Raw genomic sequence first — 12,489 nt, 5'->3', positions numbered from 1 at the left:
TAATCATCTGATAGAGTGAATCTCATAAATCATAAATTTGAAAAGGTTCTTTGAGAATTTATTCCTTCACATGAGGGTGTGGTAGTAAGGATGGGAGCTTACACAGTACAGATTGAACTGGGAACCACTGAGTTATAATTGCACTGAACAGAGAAAGGAGCTGAAAAGAAATTTTAGAGATTCCAGGGAGATCATTCTTCTGTCAGGCCAATAACTCTTTCCTTAAGTCTCCTTATCTTCTAGATCAAAAGCTTAGAAGAAACTTTGATTGGAAAGCTCTTTGCTAATATTAACTGTAGAAGGATGGCAACTACATGGCAATTTCTTGGAAAAGCTGGAGGGAGGAGCTGGCTCTGAGTAACCTGGTTGCAGAGACCACTGGTGTGCACAGAGGCAAGCATGCTTTCCAACCTGGGGGAGCCGGTTTGGTCAAAGGAAAACTTGCACAATGGAAATAAGTGTGTGCTTATGAGAGGCACTCAACACTTGTAAAGTCCTCTTTTCACAACTTAACCCACAGTTTCAGACTCCTTGACTATGCCCAGAAATGGATCAGAGGAGAGGGGTAAGTTCCCAGGTAGGAAAGATGTGTGGTCTTCTTTCAACCAAAGTAATAGTAGCAGTCGTTTCCCACTCTTATTAGAGAACACATATTCTGCCCATGAAAACAGGTAGTACCTGCTAGCTAAATCTTTCCTAAAAGGCAGAAAAGGAAAACTTCCATGTGAATATTTATTAAAACAGGAAAACACCCACTACAGACAGATGACATTCGGATGCTCAAACAGAACAGCAGACACATTTGTGAATTCATACGGACTGTTCAGGGTTATGTGTTCATTTTTGTGTGCAATGGAGAAGGGATGATGTAGAAAAGCTCACTGTCCCTCCCACGTACACATGCAAATTTTGTGTCAGTGCAATAGTAGAATTAAATTAGGAAAAAGGATTCATCAGGAGGTTTCTAATTAAACAAGGCTGCAGAAGCCAGTGTGTTTTTCAGTAGCGCAGAGGAATCTATCCTGTTTAACAAAAGGCAAGTATTTATCCTGCAGCAGGGAGGAAGGGCTTCAGCTAATGCTGAAAGATTGGATATATTCAGCTAACCTTAAGGCTGTTCCTGGGTTACTTCAGTTACGATGATAAAAGTATTAGATTAGAAGTATTTATACAAAAGCTTTATGGCACTGAAAACAAATTTCAAAACAATCACTGTGTTTATTTTCATCTCTAAAATGGATTACTGCTACAGGCTAACACCCCCACTAAACAAATAAACAAAACCCCAAGCCCCCACAAATCTTTATAAAATACATCATTGGTCATGGCAACTCACAAACATCTTCTAGGGCACAGGTTTTGCTCAGTTGTTTCAACTAAAATTTGATATGAAAGTATTTGTAGCCCCTTAAAGTAATGTGCATGTTAAAAAAGACCATGAAAGTGCAATTTACGGATTGAGAACCACTAGGGCAGCAAAACTAAATCTAGACAAAGGAGTGAGAACTAAAGGACTAACTTTTCTCCTTTTTAAAATAAATTTTAAAAAAAAAGAAATAAAAAGAGTGCCAATTAAACTTATCCTGTTGATATTAAATAGCTACTTAAAGCTGAAGAGAGAAAAACATTGACAAACACAGATTGATAAAAGGAAATGATAATAAAGGGAGATAAATTCATCCATAAGTTTAGCTGAAGGGAGGGGCAAAGTCCATACAATGCCCGGCATCGTACCTCATGCACATCTAACGTAGTCACAGCGAGATGATTTTAAAAGTAAGGTACCACTCTGAAGACCATGACTCTTACTCCATAAGAACTCAAGGCACTAAAAAATGCTCTCCATCTCACAGGACCCTAGAGCTGAACAATCAGTGTGTACAAAGTTGTATGCAGCCTCTGTCTTCTCCAGGCTCTCCCCAACCTCTTTCCTCTGCAAAGTTTCGACAAAGGCAGCTTGAAGGAATTTAGGATTTCTTTGATCCAGCTTGTAGCCCAGAAACACAAGTTTCTCACTGCCCCTTTCCAAAAAAATCCCAAAGGCAGAGGTAATAGAAAAATCAAAGGCTGTGAAGGAATAAAAAATCTGAAAAAACATAACAATCAAAGAAAAAAAACCCACAAAGCGAAACAAAAAAGGCCCACCAACAAAATAAGCATGAGCACAGAAACACATCCTGCTCTGCTTGGTATCGAAAGAAATTTTGAAAGTGTAAGATAAGCTTTAAATCATTTTAATTTGGGAACAATTTGATCACTAATTTTTGAATATAGAACAATAGAAAAAAGGATGGTCTTGCCATAATTAGGCTACCAATGATTTGGTCTGCACATACAATGCACATAGAAGTTAACTCATGAGATAACAGCACATTAAAATACCTTCCTTGTGGTATGATTCCACTTTGTATAGGGCTTATTTAACATTTCTAAAGTCTTTTTCCTTCTAAATTTTGCAACTTTAAGTGTACTTCTGAGCCTTTTGCAAGCATCCACAGATTTATATAGAAATTTCCAAGAAACACAAACACTCAACTTCAGCGAAAAAAGGAGTCTTTGAGTTATGAAGTGACCCAGAGAAGAAAGTACTGGGGAACTGTAAAGCTATTGGTTAGTTTTCCCACACATTCTGAAAATCACCTTATGTGCCATTAAAGAGATTAAATACAGTTTAGCTTCTTCAAATGACTTCCATTTAAACTTTCACTGCCTTTGATACCCCATCCCTGGAAGCGTTCAAGGACAGGTTGGATAGGGTTCTGAGCAACCTGGTCTGGTGAAGCGTGTCCCTGCCCATGGCAGGGGGTTGGAAGTAGATGATCTTTAAGGTCCCTTCAAATCCAAATCATTCTATGATTCTGTGACCAGGATTACAGGCTACATTCAGTGAAATAGGTCACCATTAGCCACTCCACAATATTATTCTAAATTAAATACTACAATCGATCTCACAATTTTTCCTTTCACGATTGTTTCCCACTCTCCCTCCTATAAAACCTCTGACCTGCTTTACCTCTTACGACTTTGGAAGCTGCATCCCTGAACCCCTAACAGGTGCCACCAAGGAAAGATCTTTACAAGTCACAGTGGATCCAATTTTACTTTCTCTTGTCATTGTCCTTATGAAGGAAAATGAGTGAAATTCCAGTTTCACAGGTTAGACAGCACAATTCATAGCCAAATTCCTAAGTCATTGTAAAACAAACAAATGCTTTAGTACACTTCTGCTGCTTCTTCCTTTCTTCTATCCTAGCTGCCAAAACAGATTCAACTAGTCTTTTATGAGAAAGCTGAAAGTGGTAATAATTTAAATTCATAATTTATTACTCTATATAAAGATACAGCAATATATTTTCCTCTTTCATTAAAAACAAAATGAAAGAAACAACCTATTAACCCCACTGCAATTTTCCATTCCACTGCCACACGTGACAGACCACTGCAGTTGGTGCAACTATGCAAAGATGAAAGTAGATGAAATGATCTCCATAACAACATACTTACAAAGCCTCAAAATTTGACCTTCTGCATACAGCAAGACTACGATGCATAATTACAAAGGTCAAAAGGAAAATGATCCTGGTATTTCTTCCCTAAACAAAGAAAACAGTTCTGACAAAAACTTGAGGAACTGACAAATGATCTGAAGTACATGCACTCACTATGCCTTCATAGGATGCTGTTCTTTAGGTTACTGTTACTTTCTTATCCCTAAAATATGATCAGCAACAGCTTTGCACACCTAAATAATACCTAGGTAACACCTCCACACTTGTTATATAGGACATATCAAAGCAGAGCAAGACAGCAGAGTATTGCTTAAGATACTGTCAAGGCTTTGCAAAGACTTTTCAAGAGTCACAACTCTCTAATCATTGAACATGATTGCTGTTTTTACATTTCTGTGAGCAGAGTGGTAAAGAAACATAGATGTAGCTAGATTTTTGGAGCAATATATCCTGAAATATATACAGAAAGAGAGGAGAAGTGGCATTTTCAGAACTTGGAACTGCATATTGGTTAACACTTGAAGGTCACTATTCTTGATCCTTACTTCAAAGAGAAATGGCATCCTGCCAAACTCCTGGGGTTTTTTTCTCCCATTGCATCCTATGTGTTAAAAAAAATTTCCTGGCCTCATAGGATCATGTTTACAAACACTGTAAAACCCACTGTAGAGGTGAACTCTCAAAGGCATGTAAACTCCAGTGCATAAGACACTATCATGCAGATCCAGAGAAACACATTCACCTCCTGGTTTGGCATTGCATTTCCTCAGGTAATTCACCAAAGCTAAACACTCAGTGGAAAAATAAAGTAAAATAATGAAAGTCAATGCTGTTACTTTATTTGCCATACGGCTATAATCTCATTTACGCTTCAGTGCCTTTTTCATTCCTCTTGAAGTTTAAATAGGAAAATCTACCATTGCTTTAACAGTAAAGTACAGTGCTGCCAACTGGACTCCGCATTTATACCAAGTATTAAATATTTCCTTTCATCAAGACCCACAGTCAGCAAAGAGTATCCCTACTAGAAAACCTGATATATCTACAGAGATATTTTAATTCAAATAAAAAGTGATGGTATCAACAGTAATAGGACCTGTACTTGAGATACTCATCAAGCTGTAACTTTTAAAATTTTTGTGTTATTATTACTTATGCATTAGTGGGTCAATCCTTACCTATACATCAGTGAAGTCTTTTTTTATGGTATGGCTTCAAAGGAAAATTTTTCTTAATCTATTTCATGTCTCTTCCTCTACTGCATTCCTTATAGGAGCCTCCAAGATATTCTTACAAAGACTAAGATTACAAATTTCACACTTTTATTCTTTCCCTTAAAGTCTGCTTGACTTCATGCTTCAAATAACCCTATCTGCACAGGAGAAATAAATGTATCCTCCCTACTCCAAACCTAAAACAGCAGATCAGATTTTGTATAATATTGCTGTCAAAGACTAATAAAAGTTTGATGCTATGAACAAATGCTACCTTACCGAGCCATTTAATTTCACAGATAAATCTTCCCAAATCCACTCCTTTTTTGTATTCCATTTCCATTTTTACCCATACTAATCAAATAGTGAAAAAAGCTATTCTCTCTCCTACAACTGATCATATGCCATTCTAGGTCAAAGCACACCCCAATGCTAGGTAGTTCAGCTCATATGTGTGTGTATTAAAGAGATTCTTAGCATATCCACAGATATGTGACTGTGTGTTTATCTTGAAGATGTTTTCTTCGTCAAGTTTCATGCCTCAGTTGTTTTAAATATCCAAAACTAGGACCCAGAGATAAACATCAAGGAAAAAAAACCCACCCAACATGTGTTTTCTTCTATTACAGCAATAAAAAAGAAATTAACTTCTTCTCTCTCCTGGGCCTTTAATTCCATACCACAGCCTCAGTCTTACATTAAATGCTGATGTTGAGTCTCCACACTTCGCTGTTTCATAGCTATCCTACCACTCATCATATTTGACACAGATAGCAAGTCTTAGAGATGGGGAATGTAGCCATCCTAAACAAAATAAAATAAACCCCACCCACCACTATAACCAGCACTTTGATTTATAGCCATAAATATTTATAAAATCAAAACATTTCATATAGTGTTGTGGAAAGTCATTATAACTTGAAATATCATGACAAAACCTAGAATTTACCATAGTAAATGCTAGAAAAGTCACAGATTAGTTATGGTTTAGGATGTCTGAAAACATGGAAAATGATAATAATAAAAAAGAAGTCTCAGCTGTGTTTTGGATGAACCAACCCTGCAGCCCTGGCTCTACATGAAGCAATTTGAACAATCAGTTCATGGGGTCTAACAGTCAAGCTAAGGCCTGTGCTGTTGGTTAGAAACTTGACAGGAATCCGAAGCTAAGCACAAAAAATGCTTAGCATCAGAGGCTCAGCTGTATTAACTGTTTTCTGGTAAAACCAAAATAGCATCACGATCTCTGCCTGCATCTTGGCAATCCTCAAGCATCAGGAACATGTATTTTCTAACAAACAGATCCTTATGACTTTTCGGCACAGCTTGCTTTATTTAGACAAAAATTTCCTAGTTTTTCCCTAGGGCCATAAAGGGTGTGAAAGCTCTTGAGCCCAGTGTGCACCATGCAATCACACTGTTTCCATCTAGTCTAGAAATTTGTGGGAAACTTTGGAATTCCCTGTGCTACTCTTTGCTCAGAGGAAGAGTCCTACCAGCCTTTAAGGCAGGACCCTAACTAAAGTTCATAGACGTGCAACTCCCTGTTTGCGTCTCTGCTGTTTTTATCTCATAAAGCTTTAATCTTATATAGCTCTCCTGAAAGTTTGTTCAGATCAAAAAATCTGGAAGCCTCAAGTGAATCTGAAAAGTTAGTCTTCCTCATACTTTTTAGCCCCAGAGACTAAAAAAGATAGCCTGCTGAAGCCAGCTTTGGTCACTGATTCAGGATTCAGGCTCCACTCTGACGAGTTCTTAAGATGGCAGTCGGTTCTTTCACTTGTTAAGTGTCAAACACAGGAATAATGACAAGAAAGTACTAACCACAGCCAATTTATCTCTAGATGAACATATATAGTGTTATATGATCAATCTTAGTAATTCTTTGGTGATTTTTGATGATATAAAATAAATCAAAGCTATGAAGAAAAAAAAGAAAGCAGAGAGTCCAGTAGAGTGAGGTAAATACCTAATCTTAGCTATTCGCAACTTCATGAACATCAGTCTTTGATTGTAACTAATTCCATAAAGCTTTGATGGAGTCATTCAATCCAATGTTGGTAAGAGGTGTCAGTGTAAATCTCATAGAAGCTCCTTTGAGTGTGTTGGCTAAGTTTGGATAACACAGCTCTGATGGGACACTGTGGGAGAGAGATGAGTATGGTCTCTGCGCGGTACCGAAGAAAGGGAAGTGCGCAGCAAACCGAGAAACACATTAATCTGAAAAACTGGGAGAAGCCCTTGTTTCTGCTTTGTATATACAGAACTTCTCAGAGCAGTGCTGAGAACTTCTGAACTACCTGCCTCCTACTCTCCCTCAAAGCCAGACAGGACAAGACTGAAAGACAGACAGACAGAAATTTGCCTTTTAATGCTTATATAGCCAGAGATCATTGCATACAATAACAACATAAATCTAGGCCAAATTCCATGCCACTCCTTAGATTTTTCCCTGACTCTATCCACGCGTGTGGTTGGAAAAAGCTTTACTTTAAAAAGAAAAAAAACCCTAACACAATCCATGGAAGAATGTGTTTTAAAGTCTAATGCTTAAGAAACAGCATGCTAGACCACAGATTGAGAGTAATCAATTTGGACCAGGGCAGAAAATCTTAGGAGGTACCCCCAGCAAAGGGTTTTTTAAAACAATGTTTTGACAAGACTGAAATTCTCTGCAGGCTTATTGGTGTTCCACACCATCATTGTAACAGAAAGCAGTTTAGGCAAAACAAACTTGCTGGTGGTCGGGACAGGCATCTTAAAGTACGCTGCAGTAGGTACAAACCCTTAAATCAACCTTCAGCCTTTCTTAGTTAGCATTTGTTATCTACTTCTTATTTATTTAGTAACAGGCACATCAGGATCCATGAAAACTATTTTAACACAAAGCACATTTGAGTCCTTATTTATTTTGAACCACAAGCTAAAAAGCAATACATTTAGTTTGGAAGAAGGTTGCCAAATGGACGAAAAAGGCCTGCAAGTTGTCCTTTTGGTTGCCCTTAGCATTTACGGTCAACTTTACCCAGCTCAAAACCCAAAGTCTGCTCTCAATTAGCCTGGTGTAGATCAGAGCAACTCCATTGACTTCAGGCAGCTTTTCTGGATATAGAGCATTGTGAGACAGAACAGAATTTGGCCAATATTGTCTTTTTTTGTTTTACTGGCACCATGGATTTTTCTCTTTTTGGAAGACTTATTGTTGACATAGAGCAGATGACTGTGGACAATCTGTTTGATGTGGTAAACAAAAGCAAAGTAACTGCCAAAACAGTTGATGAGCTAGAAAGAAAAGAAACATGAACATTGTGGGAAGGAGAACGTTGAGGAAGAACTTGAATCTTCTACTGACTTTGGTACAGAAGTCAAAAAATAACAAAGAAAATTGCCCAAAATAAAATTTAGTAGAGTGTAAGAGTGTGACTTCAATCTCTAACCATGTCCATCAGAAGCAATTCTGCTGGGTCTAATCCACCACAAAACCAGACATAAGACATCTGCAACCACACGCAAAGTTTACCAGGAGCAACACAATAAGAATATCATTAGTGTTGTTACGTGTTTCCTATTGGGAAAGAAAATGTAGTGAAGGAATACCCATTTTGAAGACTAATTTTTGGAAATACGGCTCTGCAAAAACTTACTGCCAACTTTTTCCTTTCTCAGGAGGGACCTGGATTATGAACCAGAAGAAGGTCATTAGCAGAAGACAGTTATTTTACAGGTGAAGAGAAGTCACTTCCAGTTTACAGCAATTTTTATCCATTTGAACAGATTCTTCTGTACAACATTAACAATGGAAGCAGAAGGGACATAACACACTTTTCTTTTGACAAAACCAGGTGATGCCTGCATCATATTTTAAAATTTCAATGCAAATTGCAGCAAGGCCTACACCGATGATACTCTATTAAGGTCCTTTAAACTAATAAATATGTTGTATTGGAGACCACGTGCTCAAATTTGAAAACTTGATTCCACAAAACCTTTTTCCACTTAAGGTTAATTCAAACTTTATAAATGTGTAAAAACCTTGCATGAGTCATTCAACTTCACTATTTTCTGCCTAAATGTTAATGAATAGAAGCTGTAAAGATTTTTCGTTTCTTTTGCTTAGTTTTGCTATCAGGTGTAGAGATACTGTTGCATACATCTGGACTGTTTCACTGAAAGTTGAGACTTGTTGGAATATAATAAAGCAGGAAGGCTACTTACTTTTCCTACCACATCTACAGATTTGGGCAGATAATGAAACTAAAAATGTGAAGGACAGAATCTGCTTATATGAAATGCTTCCTTACCAGAAACTCAGTGAGAATAATAGAAGGTCCAACAGTTGACTAACTTCTTTTTATGGCGACTTTAAAAATTTTACTGGGCATAGAACTTGCATCTTCAGGTACTGATACATATTCTGTAGTCTGTAATGTCCAGTTGCAAAAAATTATATTTTCTAGCTACAAGTAATATTTCCTGTCTTTCCCTGCTAAGAGGAGGGCAGGAATGTTATTTAACTATATGCGAAGTAAAGATCAGTGTTACACACATTCATCGCTGAATGCCTTTTTCCTTACAGACGCAGGTGAGTAAGTTAGAAATTCCAAATAGAGTTAAAGAGAACCTAATTATTCTCCTACAGAAGATTTCAAGGATAACTGCAACACAAAATTAAATTTGACTACTTAGATAAAGACTTTCCTGGATTTAAACTTAAACTATGCTTTAAATTATGTCACTGTCCAAGAGGATGTGGACCAGAACTGGATAATTTGTTTTCAAAAAGTAGGATAATTATTGAAATTATGCTATGTTGGTGAAAAAAAATATTTCAATGAACTTATGAAACTACTCTGTTGTGTTTTTATTCCCTCAGTTTTATTCCTACTAAAAATCAGCTCAAACCCAAATTTATTAGGAGTTACTCAACACTGCAAAATAAAGCTAGCAAGCAAACATTAATATTGAGAAAATGTATTGGTAGAAGCTGCTATCCTGCATGGCTTCTATTTGTTTAATTAATTAACAGTAAGAGAATGAACAATTTCTGTAGAGCTGAAGAATCTCCTCATTGCCAATCTAAATTCATCAGTTTAACAAAAAAAGCCAACGATATCGTCTACACATCCATGGACACAGATTTCCAGTCACATTGTTAAGTCATGAAGCAGGGCTCAAGGTCATGCACCAGGCAGAGCAGCTGAAGTTCCCAGCTGTACTCACACTGAAGATGCTTTAAACTCATCCTCAAATGCACTGTCATCCTTGTTATCAGCCTGTAAGACAATGGGACTCTCAGCTGTCAGCCCACTGAAGACCCTGGCCACAGAAGGTGATGGAAAACAAGCATGAATGTGTTGCCGAATTCAAGAAGTTAAAAAAAAAGAAAGAAAATAAAGTGCTATTATGTGGTATACAATATGCAACTACTGTTTCAGTTATCTGGAGTCTTACATTTTCATACTGCCAGAATCCATTAACCTTTAATCAACTCAGTCAACTCAGTCTGCTTTGCAAGAAGGACTGCTTTACATGTAATGCAGGATTTTAAGGCTCTAAATTCATAACCAGTGCTAACCAACAGAAAACCTCCTATGAACTTCCCAAATGTTATAATTAATACAAGATATGTTCTTCATGGACCCTGTTCCAGTTTTGCAAATGGCATCTTCAGCAATGGGATGACAGTGTCCAGCTTTAGCTATCTGCAGCTTATGTATCTTCACCCGAGCTGGTCAGCCAGATTCCCTTTATAGTCAGCAAACAGCTAGTTTCAGAGCACGATTCATCTTGAAATTTCAGGCGTGTAGAATACATTAGATAAGTGAAAGCCTACCAGTGCTTGCTGCACTCCACTGACATCAAAGGGAGTTGAGCTGATCAGACATCTAATTTACGCAAAATTAATTCCAGCCGTCTTGTGCAGTAGTCAGACATCCTGAGGAGCTGCAGCTTCATTTTTTCCTAAGCATGCATAGCCCAAAAACACCATTATAGGACTGGCAAAGACACTGTCTTTAACTGACTCCATTGTTGCAGACTGCTGCTCAACTAATCATTACTGCCTCTCTTTTGCTAATTATAAAACAATAGATATATTCACTACTACCGTGTAGCCCCAAAGGAAAATATTTATGCTGGAATGCTGATTGTAAAGGAGGAGAAAAATAAGAACGAACTGTAATATATACAGGACAAATAGTTCTGCACTAATGGTACAATGCTCTTGTTACAATCTTCTGTTATGTGGACATAGTGAACATAAAATCTGTCAATAGATAAAATTAAGCTTAGTTCCAATATCGAATACTCTACCACATGTGATTTGGGTTGACTTACTTAGGATGGATGGTGCCAAAGAACTTAGCTATGTGGGTAAGTCACCTACAAATCCATCTCTTTTTGGTGGTGGTGTTTTTTTTTTATTTCAATGAAAAGAGGAAAATAAGGAAAAGTCTGTCATATTAATAAAGTGCAATGAACATAAGGGAAAGTAATGGGAGAAGAATGGAGTATTCCTCAGCTCATGCACTTACCTCTCACTGAGTTCGTCAACGCGCTGTCCATGGCCCAGCATGAAGCTGGACTGGCCACATGGACTCGCAGGGGCTGATAAAGTGCTTTTGACATTCTGTACTGAGTGCCTGCGGCTCCGTCGGCGCTCTAACCCCCTTCTCTCACCAGCACCAAGGCTGGCCCTTCTCCGATCCTTGCGCCCACTGGGAGGGGGGTCAGCACTCTCATCTCCATCTTCATGCCTCAGTGTCATCTGAGAAAGAAAGGAAGAAACCCGAGGCTTCTGACACAGTTTCTTTAGGCATCACAGGTCTTCACTCCTTGGCTTAAAAATTTACTGATCTCAACACGATTAACTCCTGTTAGCATTGCTATTTCTACAGTTTTCCGCGTAAGCTGCTGTCTATCCATTAGTGCAGCATGGCAGCATTAATCATGGAATTATATCCTAATGCCTTGTATAGAACACTACAGGACCTGTAACAACACATTTATGTATCTCCTAATTTGTCTTCATTTTCTTTTTAATGTAAGACTTAATTTTCAAGGACACTGAGCAGTGTCCTTTATTTCCTTCCAAAATACTTAGATGAAGTTTTGGCTTTAGTGAAATCAACAGAAAAAAAACTCTCATGCTTTGACTGACTGAACATTTCCTCATGTTCAGACATGACACTTGCAGTGATCAAGTTGAAGTTACCACCTAACACTTTAGAAAGTGTTAGAAATAGTAGAGGACTAAAGTATGGGTGCAATACCCAAGTATCTCAAGCTACAGCACACCACTGACACGCCAATGGGACATACCTCTAACAGAAACAAAGCAAGTGTTGTCTTATGGTACATGAGGAGAGATATCCCTGGCAGAAAGAACAAAGTTACTAGTGGATCTCATCTGAAATGCAGCCTAACATTTAAGTAATTCTTACATGAGAAAGACTGACTCAAATAGGCAGAGGTACAGAAGAGGGCAATGTGGGTGATCAGAAGAACGGATATCTTCTTGTTTCTATTAGTCTTGTAATTCTGATAATTCTTACCAGAAGTGACTTAAAAAAAAAAAGGGGGAGGGGAAGTGAGATATCTCTCCTTAGGGTGTAAAATCTGTTTCTGTGAGGAAGAAGAGATTTTTCATATAAAAACCAACACTGGCAGAGCAAAAGGAGAACCTGCATAGGCATGTCTAGAATTAATCTGGTCATCAAGAGAAAGTTGGTACCCAACTAAGTTAACTGCTAATTTTGCAAACAAGT

At 37.8% G+C, this 12,489-nt stretch overlaps 1 protein-coding gene across 10 annotated transcripts in view; it reads right to left on the bottom strand.

The window, feature by feature from the left end:
• Positions 1 to 12,489, bottom strand: part of FHOD3 (formin homology 2 domain containing 3) — a 385,562-nt gene that overhangs the window by 99,475 nt on the left and 273,598 nt on the right. For all 10 annotated transcript variants that reach the window (XM_017814946.1, XM_017814947.1, XM_017814953.1 and 7 more), the window contains one exon: positions 11,257 to 11,489. In XM_017814946.1, coding sequence (XP_017670435.1) covers positions 11,257 to 11,489 — 233 coding nt within the window. The remainder of the gene's footprint in view (positions 1 to 11,256; positions 11,490 to 12,489) is intronic.

This window comes from Lepidothrix coronata, unplaced genomic scaffold (assembly GCF_001604755.1).
Source record: "Lepidothrix coronata isolate B3197 unplaced genomic scaffold, Lepidothrix_coronata-1.0 Scaffold47, whole genome shotgun sequence".
Taxonomy (NCBI): Eukaryota; Metazoa; Chordata; class Aves; order Passeriformes; family Pipridae; genus Lepidothrix; species Lepidothrix coronata.
The sequence above is the reverse complement of the archived record's forward strand: the minus strand, read 5'-3'. Positions and strand labels throughout refer to the sequence as shown.